Source organism: Apiotrichum porosum, assembly GCF_003942205.1.
Source record: "Apiotrichum porosum strain DSM 27194 chromosome Unknown scaffold_6, whole genome shotgun sequence".
Lineage (NCBI taxonomy): Eukaryota > Fungi > Basidiomycota > Tremellomycetes > Trichosporonales > Trichosporonaceae > Apiotrichum > Apiotrichum porosum.
Window position 1 is genome coordinate 63,470 of NW_021167113.1, and position 17,065 is coordinate 80,534.

Genomic DNA, 17,065 nt, shown 5'->3' on the forward strand with positions numbered 1-17,065 from the left:
GCGACCAGCTAGCGATGAAGCGCATAAAGGAACCCAATACATGGTTGGCAATGTTGGTAGTGTACAATGGAAGAAAAGCGCCTGTCGTTCCTCTCTCACGCTCATGTCGTTTTACTCGGGCAGCTTGGTAGCCTGAACGAGCGGCTCGGGTCTGGATCGTCAGTTGTGTCCCATGTTCCTCGGGAAGCAACTCACCGTAACGCAAACACAACCTTTTTACGCACCACGCCGACCACCTCGTAGTGGCGTGCGCGCTCTGGCTGCTCGGCCTTTCGCTTCTGCCTCCTCTCCGCCCTCCGCCTCTCCCTCTCCCGGTCCCTCGCTTGTGTCTCCGGCCCCCTATCGTCGTCGTCGTTGTCCTCCTCATTCTCGTCATTGTCCGCGCCGCGCTTGCGTGGAAACCCCCACGCGTCCATGCCCGTCACGGGCGAGCTCAGGTCCGAGCTATAGTCCCTTGCCGGAGTCGCAAACTCGCTAAACGGAGAGCTGGACGGTGGCAGGCCCGCATTCTTGGTCTGCGGGGTCATCATGAGCATCTCCGAGGGCGGGAACAGCGGTCCGTCGTCCTCTTCTTCTTCCTCGTCGTCGTTTTTGTTCTTGTTCTTGTCGTCGTTCTTGTCCGTCTTGGCCTTTTTGTGCTTGTTGGGCGTCGCGCGCGCGGCCTCCTCGCGCTCGCGTTCCTCGTCCGACTCTTCGTCCTCGGCGTCGCCCTCCAGTGCGTGCGGGTTGAGGCCGATGTCGAGCGTCGTCGACGTCGACGGCGCTTGGGCCTTGCGAATCACCGCATACGGTTTGGGCAAGGTGGACATTTTGCCGTGGAGGAGGTGGTGTTCGCCAATGTGGAGTGTGGGCTTGTCCTGGGCGAGCAAGTCAGCTTTCGATAAGGACAACGAGGAAGCTGAGGCAGTTTGAGAAAGACGTGGTGGTGTCCCGCAAACTGCACTGTACTCCACTCACAGGACGGTCGAGACCCAGCACGCCAACCACGCCGTTGGCATTGTCGCCCTCCCACGTGAGCTCGCCTTGCAGCTCGATAACGACCAGTTCGCCGCCGATACGAGCAAACGGGCCCGACCCGCCCGCAGCTGCGTCCTTGCCAAAATGGGCCGGGTGGAGAGGAAGGTGTATGCGCATGGCTGGGCGGTGGTGGTGATTGTATTGTGATGGATGTTGTTGTCGTCGAAATGACCCATTCGCGTCGTCGCGTCTGGCGCGCGCGTTCAGAGCGGCGCGCCGGGCAAGATGCGGCAAGATGCCACGTGCGTGGACCCTGAATTCCAATCTGGAACCACCGCCCGGGATGGTCGAGTTGGGACCTTGTTTTCGACTCTGGCGCCATCCCTTTTCTTCTTGTGTCCATACCATTCTCCAAACACGCAAACAATGTCCGGCCTCCCCCAGCCCGAGCTCCACAAGGACGCCAAGTATGTCTTCCTGTCCGACTGGGTGAGTTTGTAGCTGTACAGTACGTTGCCAACAAGCTAACGGGCAGGATGGAACCATCACCGACAAGGACTCGAACGACTTCCTGACCGACACGTATGGCTTCGGTGCTGCTCAGCGGTGAGTCCAGGACGGCAGCGGAGCGATCCCGAGGATCCACTGCTGCTTTATTCATCAGGATGAGGCGCCCGGTGTGCGATGTGCTCACACTTTCCTTGCAGCAAGGCGCACAACCAGAAGGTGCTCAAGGGCGACCTGCACTTCCGTGACTCGTTCCGCGAGATGCTCCTCTCCGTCAGCGACAACGGCCACGACTTTGAGAGCTGCAAGGAGCTCCTGCGCCAGAGTGAGTTCTGCCTTCTACCCCTTTCCACGACGAAGAGCTCGCCGGACTGGGTACTGCGGCGGGTGTCTGCGACACTACTACTGCCGCGGAGACAGCCGTGCACGACTCCTTCCCTCCGGGGCGGGGTTACTACCACCCACCCACCCACCAAAAGGGTCCAGCCAGTTCCTAACATGCAACTCGCAGACATTGGCCTCGACCCGGGCTTTGAGACCTTCTACTCGTGGTGCAAGGAGAATGGTATCCCCGTGATCATCGTCTCGAGGTGAGTGGACCAGACGGGCAGCAAGAACCACATGGGTGGCACGCCGAATTTCGAGTTTTAAACTAGGGCCGTATCACGGATCACGGATCACGGAGACGTCCGTGTTCGGCCCGGTCCGCCGGCGCTGCCGTGGGCGTGGGCGACATGTTTCATGGCCACCAGCTAGAGCATGTCTTCTCCGCAGCTGGTCAGCTCGGACGTGCTCGCCCACGCACGCACGCACGTGCAGCGGGCTGCCCCCACCACCCCGACCCCACACTCTCTCCGGTGGTGCTCCGCTAACCCCCTCCTCAGCGGCATGGCGCCCATTATCCGCGCTGTCCTCGAGAAGCTCGTGGGCGAGGCCGAGGCTGCCAAGATTGAGATCATCGCCAACGACGTCAAGTACACCGACGCCGAGGGCACGGGCAAGACATGGGAGATTGTGTGGCGCCACCCCGAGTCTGGTTTCGGCCACGACAAGTCGCAGTCGATCATTCCGTACCGCTCGCTCGAGAACAAGCCCACCTTGTTCTTTGCCGGCGACGGCGTCAGCGACCTGTCGGCCGCCCGCCACGCCGACGTCCTCTTCACCAAGGTGGCCGAGGACGGCGCGTCTGACCTGCTCAAGTTCTGCGTCAGGGAGAACATCCCCCACGTCGCCGTGGCCAACTTTTCCCAGATCCTCGAGGACGTCCAAAAGGTCGTCGTCGGCGGCGAGACCACTGCCCAGGTCATTGCCGAGGCCAACCACCCCACTAGCACTAGCGCTTAGAATGGCTCTCCTCCCTTAGATAGAATACCCCATCATCTGGACAAAATGCATAGATGGTAGAGTGTATAGCATAATGCGGGTGCACAGTCTACAGCTACAGGAGAGAGGGAAGGGAGTCTACGACGGCCTAGCGCTGACAGTGAAGAGGAGCTGCTTCTGCTTGCCCTTCTTCTTGCTGGCAGGCTTGGGCTCCTCGACGGGGGCGTCACTGTCATCGACGCTCATCGACGCCATACCGTTGGAGGCGCTCGCCACACCCCAGTTGTTGGTCTTGGGCGCAGGCGGCGCGGTGCCGCGGATACGCGCAATCGACTCGTCGCGCGGTGTAGGCTTGGAGAAGAGGGCGGCACGCTCGGCGGCCTTGGACTTGGCCGAGCTGCTCGAGGGGAGGGAAGGGAAGGACGCCTTGTTGACCGGGGTGGGCTTGGACGACGACACGGTCGGGAAGTTGACCGAGCGGATCTGCGGGACAAGCGCCGACGGGGCCTTGCTCGACGAACCGCCGCCACCGCCAGAGGCCCAAGGGGTGGAGTGGACGGCGCCGCGCGACGACCCGGCAGCAGCGTTCGCGCCGAGAGCAGGGAACGAGGTCGGCTGAGCACCACCGGCGCCGGGGACGTGGCGACCGTTGACGCCCGTCGTCGGGCGGTTGGCAGGGTGCGACGCGGCAGCAGCCTCAACACGGTCCCAGACAGTACGCGAGTTGAGGTTGCCGCGACCCGTGTGGGTGGCACGCTTGGCCGAGAGGATACGGCCAGACGAGACACCAGCCCAGTTGGACCCGAGACCGGTTGGGGCACCGCCAAGGGCTGGGAACTGCTCCTGGATCTCGATGCGGAACGCATTCAGAGCCTCCAGAATGGCCTTTTGCTTGTCGCGGTCGCTGGGAGCGTCAAAGAGATTGGCAATCTCGCGCACGACGCCACTGGTGGCCTCGGGGTCCTGGTCGAGAACATTGAAAAGGGTGTCCAGCATGTCCTTGGCCGACGACTCGTTGTTCTTAAACTGGCGAACAGACGAGCGGAACGACGCAAGCTTGGTCGACGAGTCGTTGACCAACATGGACATGCGACTGAGCAAGGCGGCGTGGCGGAGAGCGGTGGCATTGTCCACATCCTCGCGGGGAGTGTTGAACCCGCTACCGCTGCCACTCTCCTCGGGGGACTGGCGGCCGGAAGCCGGAGCCGGCGATGCACGGCCACTGTTGGATCCGCTCAGACCAGTGTCAAAGTTCCTGCGGCGAGTGCTCTCCTCACGCTGGTCGGTCTGCACCTGGCGGCGCTGCTGTGCGGCCTGCGCAGCGTTCATGGGCGGAGCAGCAAGCTGCTGGGCCTGGGGAGCCTCAATACGTCCACTGGCGGGAGGGCCAGACGGCAGGGAGAAGCCGCGGCCACCAGCACGCGAGGGACCAGACTCGGGGCGGAAGTCAAGGTGAAGGGTACGGGCATTGGCGCGGTCGCGCTGAGACATGGCCTCACCGTGCTCCTCGACCATGTGGGCACGAAGGTCGAGCTCGCTGCCAAAGACCTGGAACTTCTTCTCAATGCAGACGGGCTGGTTGCACGGGAAGTGGTCGTGGTTGAAGTGCTTTTCAAGCTTTGCGTAGTTTTGGAAGCTAGCTGTCAGTTGCGGCCGTCCAGATACAACTCACTAGACATCCTTGTGACCCAGCTGCTTGCAGACAAAGCACTCCTCGTGCCTCTCGCGCATGTGCTTGAAGAGCTCGTCGGGGCCGAAGAACGCTTCGTGACAGAACTGCAAGGTTAGATGATTCTCCTTGGACCAACGTACCTCGCAAACAGGGTGAGGTGCGTCCCAGCCCTTGATCATCTCATGCTCCTTGTCGCTGCGGGGACGGGGTGGCTTCTGGCCCCTCTGCAGACGAGAAGGGTCGTGCAAAGCCAACAAGTGCGGTGGGTACAGGACCTGCTCGTGCGAGAAACGAGACAGCTGGCGAGTACAAATCTTGCAGAACACCAGACCGTGTTCGGCGAGTGTGTGCTTTTCCAGCTGCTGCCACCCATTTGCCATGTGCGCGCAGTCCGGGTACGGGCAGTTGAAGCGGAGGAGCAAGAGGGACTCTTCCATCACCTGTTCGTCCTCGAATGCCACGCCCAGCTTCTCGTCCGCGTAGTCAAACGACTTCAAGTCAAGAGTGCCAGGTAACACGAGACCTTGGTACCACTTCTTGCCCTTGTTTTCGGGCTTGTCCGCATCGGCTTGTGCACGCTCGATCGCGCCCGCGTTGCTTGGGTGACGGAACGGGCCTTCGGGGAAGGGAGTGTTGACCGACCGCGAGAACATCAGAGAAGGGCAGAGCGTCTTGCAGTACGCGCACTCGAGCATCCTGCTTGTTAGCTGCACGCCATGCTATTTGGCTCACTTGTAGAAGACGCGCAGACGGATGGCGCAGACGCTGTTCATGTCAGCAGAGAGTTCGCTCACAGTTGGTCAACTCACTGGCACACGGTGTGGCCACACTGGCCCACGGACCAAAAGGTGACGGGCTCGGCACAGATAAAGCACAAGTTTGCGTCATCAAGCTCTGGAGGCGTCACGGTCGCGACAGCCTTTTTGGTGCTCTCGGCGACTGTTGGGTGGGTGGGGACGTGCATGATAGCAGTCTCGGCGTCTGGAGGAGTGACGGTAGCGGGGGCTTTGCCCTTGGACGCGTTTCCAGCGGGGGCCTTGCCCTTGCCGCCCGAGAGGGAGGTGTCAAAGGCTCTACGACGTGACATTGTGAGGAAGGCAACGGTAGGTGATTAAACACTTGGATTGGAGGTGGCAGGAGGCTTTGTAAAGTCGGGTTTAAAAGTGCTGTAACAGGACACGGAAGAGCGGTCAATGTCCGTTATTCCGATGTCGGGAGGAAGAGGTAGAAGGAGTTGAGGTGGCAGAGGAGGTGGAATGAAGATGAGAGAGTGGGGCTGTCGACTTGCTGACCGACTGGACGCTGTTCGCCCTTTGGCCTTCAAGAGTCGAACAAGTCGTCTCCAATATGACGCTCGGTTGGAACCGACCAAAATGACGTGTACAGATTATCTCGGATCCGGACCCACGGGGTGGGTGGGCGATCTCCGAGATTTGGTTCCGTGTGGCCATCGCATGGCACAGGAGCGACGCGGCGGGTGAGCCGGCGCGCGCGCACGGGGTCTCCCTGGGTGGGGGGCCTGGCCGGCCTGGGGGGCAGCAGCGACGAGGTCATCGTCGACAACGACCGTCCCGCATCGTCCTCGTACGTTTGCTTCAAACACACCCGGTCTACTCTCCTAATACATTGGCCCCATCTACACAAGAGGCAAAAGCACGGCACAACACGCAGACCGTCGGCCAGACTCCCACTCTTGCACAAGCCGCATCGCCCTCACCACCCCGCGCCTTGCCCCGAAACAACACATCGGAACGATGGCCACCTCTATGCGAGGGTTGACGCAGGTGAGCATTGGCCTTGCCAGTCAGCAGTGGCGACCATAGGCACCTTCATCTCCATGAATTGGTCATCTAGATCTGTTCCCCTTGTCCTCGCGCAGCCGATTGTCCTCATCTACTACCGTGGTCACCTATGACGTGGCTAACACCACACCGCAGTACATCTCGGACTTGCGAGCATGTCGCGTTCGCGAGCTCGAGGAGAAGCGCGTCAACCGTGAAATGGCCCACATCCGACAGAAGTTTAAGGATGGAAACCTCGATGGATACCAGAAGAAGAAGTACCTGTCAAAGGTCGTCTTCACCTACATTCTCGGTTACAAGGTGGACGTCGGACACATGGAGGCCGTCAACCTCATTAGCAGCAACAAGTACAGCGAGAAGCAGATCGTACGTAGCTGCGACGGTAGAAGTGGATCCTGCTCACAGCTCACAGGGATACCTTGCCGTGACGCTGCTCATGCACGAAAACTCGGACATTGTGCGCCTGGTCATCAACTCGATCCGCAAGGACCTCGAGGACAACAACGAGATCTTCAACTGCCTTGCCCTTCACGCCATTGCCAACCTCGGTGGCATGGAAATGGCTGAGGCGCTCGCCGATAGCGTGTTGAGGTCCTTGATCAGCCCGTGAGTTGCCCTGTTGGGACGACGCTAACTCTTCAGCACGTCGACCACCTTTGTCAAGAAGAAGGCCGCTCTCACCCTTCTCCGCCTGTACCGCAAGCACCCGTCCGTCCTGCCAATTGAGGAGTGGGCTGAGCGCATTGTTCCCATGATCGCAGAACTTGATCAGGGTGTGGCCATGACTGTCACCACCTTGATTACCGCCATGGCGCAGGATCACCTCGAGCTGTTTGCAGGCTGCTACCAAAAGGCCGTCGACCGTCTAGACAAGGTGGGTGTGCCCTTCTTGCATGGTTCCTGACCAAGCCAGATCGTATTCGACTCTGAGACGCCAGCGACCTATGTCTACTACAAGGTTCCCAACCCTTGGTTGCAGATCAAGCTCCTGCGACTGCTCCAGTACTATCCGCCACCAGATAATCCCGAGGTCGTCGAGATGGTCAACGGCGTACTGCAGGCGATCATCGACATGTCGCAGGAGACGCCCAAGAACGTGCAGCACAACAATGCCCAAAACTCGGTTCTGTTCGAGGCAATCAACCTCGCAATCCACCTTGATCCCGAGTCCAAGGTTGTGTCCAACGCCTCCGTCCTCCTCGGCCGCTTCATTCTTGCTCGCGAGACCAACGTCCGTTACCTCGGCCTCGACGTCATGGCACACTTGGCAGCATGCTCCACCTCGCTTGAGCCCGTCAAGAGGCATCAGGATACCATTATTCTCAGCCTCAAGGACCGTGACATTTCTGTCCGCCGTCGCGCCCTCGACCTCCTGTACTCGATGTGTGACACGACCAACTCCAAGGTCATTGTCGGCGAGCTCCTGCGGTATCTCCAGGTAGCAGACTATAACCTGCGCGAGGAGATGGTCCTCAAGATTGCCATCCTGACAGAGCGCTTTGCTACAGACGTAAGCTTCCAGCCGATTGACGAAAGCTGACCCCCCAGTACGAGTGGTACATTGACACTATTCTGACACTTATTTCGACTGCTGGCGACCACGTGGGAGCTGAAGTGTGGTACCGTGTTGTCCAGCTCGTTACCAACAACGAGGACCTTCAGTCGTACGCCTCTTCTGCCGTCTACCGCCACCTTCAGAAGCCACAGTGCCACGAGAACATGGTCAAGGTTGGAGGATACATTCTCGGCGAGTTTGGTCACCTCATCGCCAACGAGTCTGGTTGCAGCCCCATCGAGCAGTTCCACGCCTTGCACTCCAAGATCAACATCTGTACCGCTCCCACTCGTGCCCTGCTGTTGACCACTTACATCAAGTGGGTCAACCTTTTCCCGGAGATCAAGGAGCATCTCATCAACATCTTCCGCCGATACACGCACGTGCTTGACGCCGAGCTCCAGCAACGAGCATGCGAGTACCTCGCACTCGCCTCCCGTGACGACAACGAGGAGCTACTGCAGGCTGTGTGTGACGAGATGCCCGTGTTCTCCGAGCGCGAGTCGGCCCTCGTCAGCCGTCTGCACAGCCGTGGTGACAAGGCACAGGACAAGAGGACCTGGGTTATCGGCCAGTCGTCGGATAACAAGGACCGCGTGGCTGAGAGGTTCAAGAGCTTCCGCAAGTCGACTGTGGACTCTGCCAACTCGGGCGGCGGCTCGAGTGGTTCGCCAGCGCCGCCACCCAAGCAGCTGTCGATGCTCTCTGCCCCCTCGCCTGTCCAGGATGCAGCCCGCTCTGGTAGCCTGATCGAGGAGGAGCCTATGATGGGAACGTCCTCGTCAGCAATGTCCGACGATATTATGAGTTCGCTTGCCGGCCTCGACCTGTCCACTCCTTCGGCCCCTACTGGTGGCGAGCGTCTGCTTCCCGACTCTACGCTGTCCGCCGAGCCAGATAGCATCACCTCGCCCATCGTCGCCCGTCCTGACGACTTCCAGCATAACGCCAACCTCGGTGGTGTCAACCCTTCGCTCCTGGCACCGCTCACTGTTGCTCCCAACATTGAAAAGTGGATTGAGCGTCTGAGCTACGCCAACGAGGGTGTGCTATACGAGGACAAGCAGGTCCAAATCGGTATCAATGCCGAGTACCACGGCTCGCGCGGCCGCATTGCCCTCTTTATCGGAAACAAGATCGCAACGCCATTCTCCTCCATCTCGATGAAGATTGAAAACTCGGATCCCGAGGCGCTCGACGTCAAGTTCCACGACGAGCCAGTGACGGGAATTGCCGGCTTGCAACAGGTCCAGGAGATGATCCAGGTCGAGTGCAAGTCTCCCTTCACCGAACCTCCCGTGCTGCGTTTCACGTATCTCGCTGGTGCATTCACCACCTTGGTGCTTCGACTGCCCATCTTCCTCTCGCGCTTCATCGAGGGCGTACAGCTTGACCAGGGAGCCTTCTTTGAGCGCTGGAAGATTATTGGTGGCCCGCCCCGCGAGGCCCAGCAGATCTTCCCCATCAAGCTCACAGCTACGGGTGACGTCAACCTCGAGCACAATTCCAAGGTCCTCGCAGGTCACCGTCTGTCGGTTCTCGGCAACGTCGACCCTAACCCGACCAACCACGTCGTGGCTGGTGTGCTGCACATGACCAACACTGGCAAGGTGTAAGTCAACCAGCTTCATATCAACGTATACCCAAAGCTGACACTTCTCCCTTACAGTGGTATCCTCGGCCGCGTCGAGCCCAACAAGGACGCCAAGCTGTGCCGCCTCACCATCCGCAGCACAAACGACGCGGTCTCTGCTGAAATGCTCAAGCTTCTCGCCAAGCCCATCAACGCTGACACGGCTTTGAGCCAGTAGTGTGTGGAACCATGGCCGGAATGTTTGTTGTCTACGACCCTTCTCTTTTCCCTTGTACGCCATATACCCAACCCCGAGACGAATGCATGCATACATACGGCCTACAGTCGCTGGGATGAGGGGATGAGCACGTCGGCGGAGTACGCGCGCCCTGCAGCTCAAGAGGCGCCACACTTCGCGTTCGTCGTCAACACCCAAAGTGATCATCCTTTGTTCCCTCCCTGCATTGTCTCGTCGATCTTCTCTCCTTGGGCGCACCCACTTGTTTGGCACGTAGTGGTGACGGTGCGGTTGGCATTGGGTCTCAGTGTAGGCTCGGGTGTGGCGCTAATTCGCGAGACGGTATCGTCCTCTTCCTCGTCCTCGTCATCCGAGTTGTCATACTCAAACGGCTCGACATCGGCATACTTATAGTCGTCATATTCAAATGGGTCCTCGCCCTCATCTTCCCATTCGTGAGGTAGACTTTTGGCAGTGCCCTTGACGTCTCGGTCATCGCTAGAATCGCCTGGCAGGTGCTGGTTCTGGGCGTCTTCGAGGCCCGCAGGGTCTGAGTCGGAATCTGCCACAGACATGCCAGTCGTCGGGAGCGAGGTGTGGGTGCGAGGTGGGCGAACCATGGTATGGGTGTGTGAGGAGGGCGTTAATAACGCAGGAGGCCGGACGCTCTCATGGCAACTGATTATGGTATGGAGTCGACCACAGATACTGAAACCAGCTGCATCAGTTTCGCCGCCACACTGGAGCACATCCGTGATGGCTGATTGATTGAACCATTGACGTTTTCATCGGGTCTACAACACTATCACTGATCCCCATAGTCATCAGGCGGCAACGACGAGCCGCTGCTGACACTACTGTCGTCCTCGTAGACCCAGGCGTCGTCTCCCTCGTCGTCGTCGTTGTCCTCATCATCCCCTTGATCGCCCTCGGCGACTCGAACCCAGAGTCAGTTTCACTCGTCGTCAGAGTCCTCCCAGTCATCACCGTCGCCGCTGCCGTCCGGCTTGGGCTCCTGGTCCTCCTCACAGAGGTATGGTGGGTTGTAGTTGGAAAACTGGACACGTATGTCAGCTGCCCCTGTCAAAAAGTCCATTCTTGCTCGGACTTACGGACATGGCTGACAGTTTGATTGATGGCTAGGGGGGGGGAAGAACAACGCACAGCTGCGTGGATTCTTATGCACGCATGGAGTCGTACCGCCGAGTCAGTCTGCGCTCGCATGCTCTCAAGGGAATACGTAGGCGCTCGCACCAAGGTGAAGGCCATACACGGGCAGAAGGCGCAGAAGGCGCAGTTCTCAATACATGTTGCGATAGGACACACCCCACGATGGGATATCAGAGTGTGGCTTAATAGTCGTCCAGAAGTTCGCCATCACTGGTGTCACTGTCGGACGAATAGACATGTGTGCCATCATCAGTCAGATACCCATCGTCATCGTCGTCTTCCTCCTGCTCCTCCTCCGTCTCTTCGTCACTGCCATCGTCAGTGTCGTCGTCGGCGCCACTATCTTTGGGAGCTGGATAGGATGTCGTGTTCTTGCTCCTCTCGGGATGGGGGAGCGGAATGTGGATCTTCTGTGACCCGTCAGTGGCGAGTCAGATGACCGCGGCTCACAAGGATAGTCGGCGCCATGGGGGTGGTTGCGTGTGAGAGATACGGTGGGGTTTCCTTTCAGTCCGTGTTATAGCACTGCTTGTGGTGCTTTCCTCGCACCAAATCCCATCACGCAGATGCCATTCCTGTCTCGTATGATCTGTGGAAAAAGGATCTGAATATCCGTAGTCTTCTGTTCTCGGATCTCATCATTCAAGCAGAAACGAAACAACGGTGCATGTCAGCTCCTGGGGGTGCTCATATGGCTGCACAGCTGGATCGCGATTATGGCCCTTTGTTGCACTCTATCTCCATCACCGCATTTTGATGGCCGCTGGCCGCGCGACATTGTTCCACTTCGCATCATCAATGGCTCTCGCTCTGATGGGATTCCACGTCGCACCGAGGAACGACTGTTCATATTTGTCACATTTTCTCACATTCCTACACTCCCATTCTTCGCACCTAGGGCTCGCTTCCCGTCTCATCTTCGCCGACGGGCACCAGAACAGGCGTCTCCTCGTCTCCGTCACCAGCCTCCACAGGGGGGTCCGGGTGCGGGTGTCCCTCCACGGGCTCGAGTTCCTCAGCACACTGGCACGTGTGCTCCTCGCAGTGCTGACTGGGATGGTCCTGCACTGTCAGCTGAGTCGAAGATCGTTTTTCAGCTTACGACCATTGTACTTTGTATTCTTGTTGAAGAATGGGGAAAGAAGGGACGAGTGCAAGGACGATATAACGTATGGGAGGGCGAGACAATCGGATCATCTCGGGGCTTTTTATGGATTTTTCGCTGTTTTTCCACTGATCGCTGACAGTTGAGTCCGCGACGAGTTGATTCGGTCGCACCCTGTCACAATTCCATCACCGCCACCGCTATGCAGAGGGTGAGGAGTTTGTAGAAGGGACGAATATGTTCTTTCCGCAGTCTGCGGCCTTGTGCAGATGCAAGTACATGTAACTTTCCTCGGCGTCCGACAGCTCCTCGTCCGTCGCATCATCCTCCGAGTCGGTGTCGTCACTGGGCTGGCAATACGGGCAGTCGGGACCCTCCTCGCAAAAGAGAACATGTTCCTTGACAGCGGTAATGATGCCCATTGTCGTACGATTGTTTGATGGTTGATCGGAATGCTGACTCGCCTCGTCGGTTTATACTCACAGGCAATTGGCAAAGGTGGACTCGTTCTTGGGGCGAGTGCAGTGAATGGGTGACACCTTTCCTGTCCAAATCCGACAGAAGAGTGAACTGATGGACCACTCCTTGGCCTCGCTGTAGTCGCCGTCAGTCCATGCCGCTGCTCGTTGGTCGTCTTGGGCACCCACCATTAACCTACTATCTGCTCTCAGGCCACAGAGTACCTGTTGCCATTTCTTCTTATGGGCAACACTCCGCGGAAAGACGACGTTGCATTGGCGACTGTCTATCATGCCACATTATGTAGTTCACCAATCCCAGTCCTCCTCCTCCTCGTCGTAGTCAATCTCGTCATCGTCGTCGTCGTCGTCATCGTCTTCAATGTCGGTGTCCTCGTTGTCCTTCTGGTTCTTGGGGTAACGGACGTCGGTGAGGGCCATTTCGCAGGATTGATGTTTGGAGGCTGAGTTTGAAAGGTTGGAGTGGCGATTGTGGGAGGCGTGATTGAAGCACAAGAGTGGCCGGCGCCTTTTGTCCAACCACACCTGGGAAGCAAAGTTGGCTCTCATAGCTCCCGTTCCACAGGACGCGAGGGAAAGGGTACCCTATAAACCAGTTCATGGTCACAATGTATGTACCATGTAGGCGAATGTCTCTGTGACGCTCTCACGACTGAGGGACCGTGAGGCAACACGTTTGGCCGTGCATACGACTGACTAGAACGGAATAAACCAGGGTAGGTCAACCTGCGTGTCCTCCTCGTCTTCGTCGTCACTCTCCTCGTCCTCATCGGCACCGGCATCGGCATCGTCGTTCTTCAAACAAGGGTAGCGGGTGTGAACAACTGCCATTGTTGTCTCGGGGTTGCCCTTGGCCGGTGGCAGGAAATTGATATGTTGGGGCGTTGCGACTGAGGACGTTTTATGTAGGATGGACTTCACTGATAGTAATACCGCGCCATGTCGAGAAGCACCGACTTAAGAACGCTCATGTCCATTTGGGAAGCAGGTTGGGGCTTTGCCACCGCATGGACCACTCAAGGACTGCCTGTACTCGCACCCAACGCAGTGTCGAGTTCCTTGTCACGTTCCCAGTCTCCAGTGTCTTACGGCCGAACGCACTGGTGCGCCACTAGCACCCAAAAGCAGCCACTTCGGAAAGGTACTCGGGGCGAGATTCAGCACAAGCCTCCACACAAACTCACATGCCGTCCCCATAACTCGCACCTCCGCCTATGCTCCCAGTCCCATGCACTCGCCAGAACGCGCAGCACTTGTCTTGTCGAGAACTCGCACCACTTCCCATCAGTCGTCTAGCACAGGCACTGTGCAACACACACGCCACCAACGTATGTTGATGTAAAAGCCTTCTGGCGGCAATGTCCTTTGTGGGACGATCTCGGTGAATTGAACGCCTCGGACGTCATCTCCACCCCCCCGTTTGGCTAAGGCCAGGCTTCTGGTGTTGTTTGCCACCCGTAGCTGAACACACTCGAGGTCGATACGAACATTATAGCATGGATCCCAGTATACAGTCGTCGTCCTATACATACACTCTCCCTCTCAGTCTCGGCTCATTCACGCGCGTCGTTCGACGTTCCCGACGTTGTTGCTCCGCGGCAAAATGTAAATCCAGGGAAAGGCAAGAGAGCTCCGTTCCGGCCTGTAAAGTTGAGTCGTGTCATGCTGTTGCTGTTGCCGTCTCCGCTAGGGGCTGCCACCCCACCCAGATGACTCGTCGGCAGAAGCAACACAGTACATGGTTGCCCTCGCGGATGACTGGGAAGCACTTGCCTGTAGCTTGTCAGTGGCTGGCACCAATGGTACGATGCGGCTTACGGTTCTTGTTGACACCAAAATCGCTACCGGGACAAGGCCCAAGGTCTGGCGGGAGCGAGTTCATGGCAGTGGTGTGGTGGCAGTGTCGGCCGTATTCCGTATGGTTCCTTTGCGAGGTCCGTTTCACAGCGTGTGGGATGTGGTGAGTAGTGGAGTGGTAAGAAGAGACATGTTTGTTCACTGCTCCCCAAAGCAAGCACCCAAAAAACCGTGTGGGGAGGGGGAGCGGCCATGTCCCAGGATGGCGTTATGGGGCAGGGCTGGGCCGGTGCGCACAGACGTTGGTCAGCCGGACGAACGGGTGGAGCGCATCTAGTGGGACCGTCAGCAACAACATGTGCAGAGACACGGTAGAGTCTTGGCACCATACCTCTTCGTGTGGCGACTGTCAGACGATGCGGCAAGTCGCTGCGGAAGAACCGCGAGCCACACCGGTGCCAAGATCAGCTCTTGTGTGGGTGGCACTTGTCAGCCTACGATCTGACCGCCTCGTCTTGCCCCCAGAAGTCCCCCGACTAGCGCGACTAGGATGTCCCCCCCCCCCCCCCCCCCAGGGGACTGCGCATGACCTCGTTGCGGCCCCTTTATTGGGTGGGCTCCTGCACGAGCACGCGAGGCGGCAAAGCTTCTAAGCTTGGGCGCTTGACGGCCCAGTTGCGAGCCTCGAGGCCATCAAAGGTGGCGGCAAGCAGCCAAGCAGCCCGCTCCGGACGGGGCTGAACGCCCAGTGGCGCCTCGACGCCTCCACTTCGCAGAAGACCGAGGAGCTCCAACAATAGCGGGTGGGCTGATGCACGCTCATGTGGATTGATACATACGCATATACAACTATGTACTGCACAAACGCGAACGGAACAGCCCAGCTGGTCGTCGGTGGTGATGGTGGTGGTGGTGGTGGTGGTGTGGTGTTACTGCCTTGACTGCTCGCTAGAGGCCATCGCGGAGGACTTGGGCAATAAACTCGCGGTCCTGCGGAGTGATTGGGTGGACAATGCCGCCGCCACTCGTCGCCGGGGGCGCGGACTGGGGACGCTCAATCTTGCGGGGTCAGGACACATGCAAGGGTTTACGACGGGTACTCTACTCACGTCCATGACGAGTTGGGGAGCTCGGAGGTGCAGAGGTTTTGGGAACGGCGCGCAAATGCGGGAGGCGGTTGGGGGAGTGGTCAGGACGCCGGCAAGTGAAGGGGGAAGAATCAACGTGGTGGACATGTTTGTGGGTTTATCTCAGTGATTGGAAGAAGCTGGGCGAGTGATGTGTGATGGGCGTTGCGGCGTGTGTATGAGGAAATGTGCAAGAGACAAGATGCGATGGAACGGTGTCTGAAGAAGAAGAAGAAACACAACTGGTGATGGAAAGGGGGTTGGTGGGAAACAAGAAGTGATGGGAGACCCCAAATACACCCAGTGGTGCCCCGTTACGGGGGTGTTCGCGAAGCGTTCGTCGGTCTCGACGCTGTCCGAAGCCCAAGCCCGACGGGTGATGGCCTGTGATGCCCGACGCTGCTGACCTGCAAGGTACAAGAGACAGGCGGGAATGCTTGCTCGTATATCGCCCACTGCATCCTCGGGGTATGGGCAGCGACATGACCATCGGCGCAGACGAGGCGCTCCAGGTACCAGTCCTGACCAAGGCTCACACAACGCCACTAACCGCGCAAAGGATAAGCCATGAGCCCCGGCACGGGGCACCAGCAATGCGTGCACGATGCTCCACATGGGATCTGAGAGCGTACATGAACCGTTGCCGTCCCAGCAGTCATGTTTGGGCAGCAAGGGTGGCACTTCCACGGGTCCTTGTACAAGCCCCTGTCCCAGACAGCAGTTGACAAGCCTAGGATTCTGTCTTGGCCATTGGCCAACTCAGTGTTTCTACAGGCCGACCCCACTGACGGTTCCTCATGACAGGCACCATGCCCGCTCTGCATCTCGCCTCTCTCGCCAGGCTCGCAGCCACAGTGGCCGCGAAGGACTGGTCGTCTTCAGCGGAAGGGACCTCAATGGGGTCCGACACGATCATTTCCCTCCGCCCAAGGAGTCTGTGCTCTTTGGCTTCTGCTGACTGGCCCTTGTCCACCGTTTACGCTGAATTCTATGATGTTAACTGTGGTGGGCAAGACGGTGGAGCAGAGGCGGGCGAATATCACGCCACTGCGTCCAGTCTGCCACAGACAAGTCCGCCCGAGGGAGTACACGCTGGGCTGGGCTACGTAGCCGCACGCAGTACGCAGCCGTATCAGCCGGTGCTTCTTGTGCGCTCGGTTGGTCGTGGAAGTAGAGGACAGGGCCACGACACACCTGCCAGCAACGGGAGAAGACATACATAAGCCATCCAGCGCAAACGCCAGACTCCTTCCTACGACAGCCGGCGCCACACGGCTATTCCGCCGCCATCGACCACCACTGCTCGCCGCCGACGCATCCGACCAACCGTCCTTCCATGTCCACTGGCTTCCAAAGCACAAAGCAGAGCATGCACAGGGCCAAAAAGTAACGATGTGGACGAGTTAGGAATCGAACCAAAGACCTTGTCAAGTAGGGTAGAAGATGCTAATGACACGCTCTACCAACTGAGCTACACGCCCCATAATGTAGGTGTTCTCGGCATGCTGAGCGCCAGCGCCTGGCCTCTGCCTCGCTTGTTTGGCTTTTGCTTTTCGACAACAGGCTGCGTAGCTGCTCCCCACCACGCGATCCTGGCATGCAGTCTGCATACGGGCTACAATGTACCCATCCGTGGGTGTCACGTATATAAATTCCCAAAAAAAATGTGCGAATGAGGAGTGTCCAAGAACGACAATGTTCGTGTGATATGTGTAGTGGTTGGTTAGTTGGTTGGGTTTGGTTGGATGGATGGATGGTGG

At 58.4% G+C, this 17,065-nt stretch overlaps 9 protein-coding genes and 1 non-coding gene across 10 annotated transcripts; 2 read left to right on the top strand and 8 right to left on the bottom strand.

Annotated features, from left to right (window-relative positions):
• Nucleotides 1-111: 111 nt before the first annotated feature.
• EHS24_007807 (uncharacterized protein) lies at nt 112-1,134 on the bottom strand (the record flags this gene model as incomplete). The annotated part of the gene is made up of 3 exons (XM_028623151.1): nt 112-151; nt 196-857; nt 958-1,134. The coding sequence occupies 3 exons, from the start codon at nt 1,132-1,134 to the stop codon at nt 112-114; spliced, it is 879 nt and encodes a 292-aa protein (XP_028476084.1).
• Nucleotides 1,135-1,383: 249 nt separating this feature from the next.
• EHS24_007808 (uncharacterized protein) lies at nt 1,384-2,808 on the top strand (the record flags this gene model as incomplete). The annotated part of the gene is made up of 5 exons (XM_028623152.1): nt 1,384-1,446; nt 1,493-1,563; nt 1,665-1,789; nt 1,976-2,054; nt 2,349-2,808. 5 exons carry the CDS (start codon nt 1,384-1,386, stop codon nt 2,806-2,808), a joined length of 798 nt encoding a protein of 265 aa, XP_028476085.1.
• A 117-nt stretch (nt 2,809-2,925) lies between these two features.
• On the bottom strand, nt 2,926-5,546 carry EHS24_007809 (uncharacterized protein; the record flags this gene model as incomplete). Its single annotated transcript, XM_028623153.1, has 5 exons — nt 2,926-4,423; nt 4,460-4,563; nt 4,600-5,155; nt 5,192-5,224; nt 5,269-5,546. The coding sequence occupies 5 exons, from the start codon at nt 5,544-5,546 to the stop codon at nt 2,926-2,928; spliced, it is 2,469 nt and encodes an 822-aa protein (XP_028476086.1).
• Nucleotides 5,547-6,213: 667 nt separating this feature from the next.
• EHS24_007810 (uncharacterized protein) lies at nt 6,214-9,627 on the top strand (the record flags this gene model as incomplete). The annotated part of the gene is made up of 7 exons (XM_028623154.1): nt 6,214-6,243; nt 6,397-6,627; nt 6,674-6,852; nt 6,904-7,135; nt 7,175-7,771; nt 7,810-9,428; nt 9,486-9,627. 7 exons carry the CDS (start codon nt 6,214-6,216, stop codon nt 9,625-9,627), a joined length of 3,030 nt encoding a protein of 1,009 aa, XP_028476087.1.
• A 203-nt stretch (nt 9,628-9,830) lies between these two features.
• Nucleotides 9,831-10,247, bottom strand: EHS24_007811 (uncharacterized protein; the record flags this gene model as incomplete). The annotated part of the gene is made up of 2 exons (XM_028623155.1): nt 9,831-9,835; nt 9,890-10,247. The coding sequence occupies 2 exons, from the start codon at nt 10,245-10,247 to the stop codon at nt 9,831-9,833; spliced, it is 363 nt and encodes a 120-aa protein (XP_028476088.1).
• Nucleotides 10,248-10,432: 185 nt separating this feature from the next.
• Nucleotides 10,433-10,745, bottom strand: EHS24_007812 (uncharacterized protein; the record flags this gene model as incomplete). Its single annotated transcript, XM_028623156.1, has 3 exons — nt 10,433-10,563; nt 10,615-10,684; nt 10,740-10,745. The coding sequence occupies 3 exons, from the start codon at nt 10,743-10,745 to the stop codon at nt 10,433-10,435; spliced, it is 207 nt and encodes a 68-aa protein (XP_028476089.1).
• A 234-nt stretch (nt 10,746-10,979) lies between these two features.
• On the bottom strand, nt 10,980-11,265 carry EHS24_007813 (uncharacterized protein; the record flags this gene model as incomplete). The annotated part of the gene is made up of 2 exons (XM_028623157.1): nt 10,980-11,207; nt 11,248-11,265. 2 exons carry the CDS (start codon nt 11,263-11,265, stop codon nt 10,980-10,982), a joined length of 246 nt encoding a protein of 81 aa, XP_028476090.1.
• Nucleotides 11,266-11,691: 426 nt separating this feature from the next.
• On the bottom strand, nt 11,692-12,324 carry EHS24_007814 (uncharacterized protein; the record flags this gene model as incomplete). Its single annotated transcript, XM_028623158.1, has 2 exons — nt 11,692-11,848; nt 12,182-12,324. The coding sequence occupies 2 exons, from the start codon at nt 12,322-12,324 to the stop codon at nt 11,692-11,694; spliced, it is 300 nt and encodes a 99-aa protein (XP_028476091.1).
• A 2,802-nt stretch (nt 12,325-15,126) lies between these two features.
• EHS24_007815 (uncharacterized protein) lies at nt 15,127-15,413 on the bottom strand (the record flags this gene model as incomplete). The annotated part of the gene is made up of 2 exons (XM_028623159.1): nt 15,127-15,237; nt 15,288-15,413. 2 exons carry the CDS (start codon nt 15,411-15,413, stop codon nt 15,127-15,129), a joined length of 237 nt encoding a protein of 78 aa, XP_028476092.1.
• A 1,287-nt stretch (nt 15,414-16,700) lies between these two features.
• EHS24_007816 lies at nt 16,701-16,786 on the bottom strand. Its single transcript has one exon. It is a non-coding gene; the product is annotated as a tRNA-Ala (tRNA).
• Between the last annotated feature and the right edge of the window lie 279 nt (nt 16,787-17,065).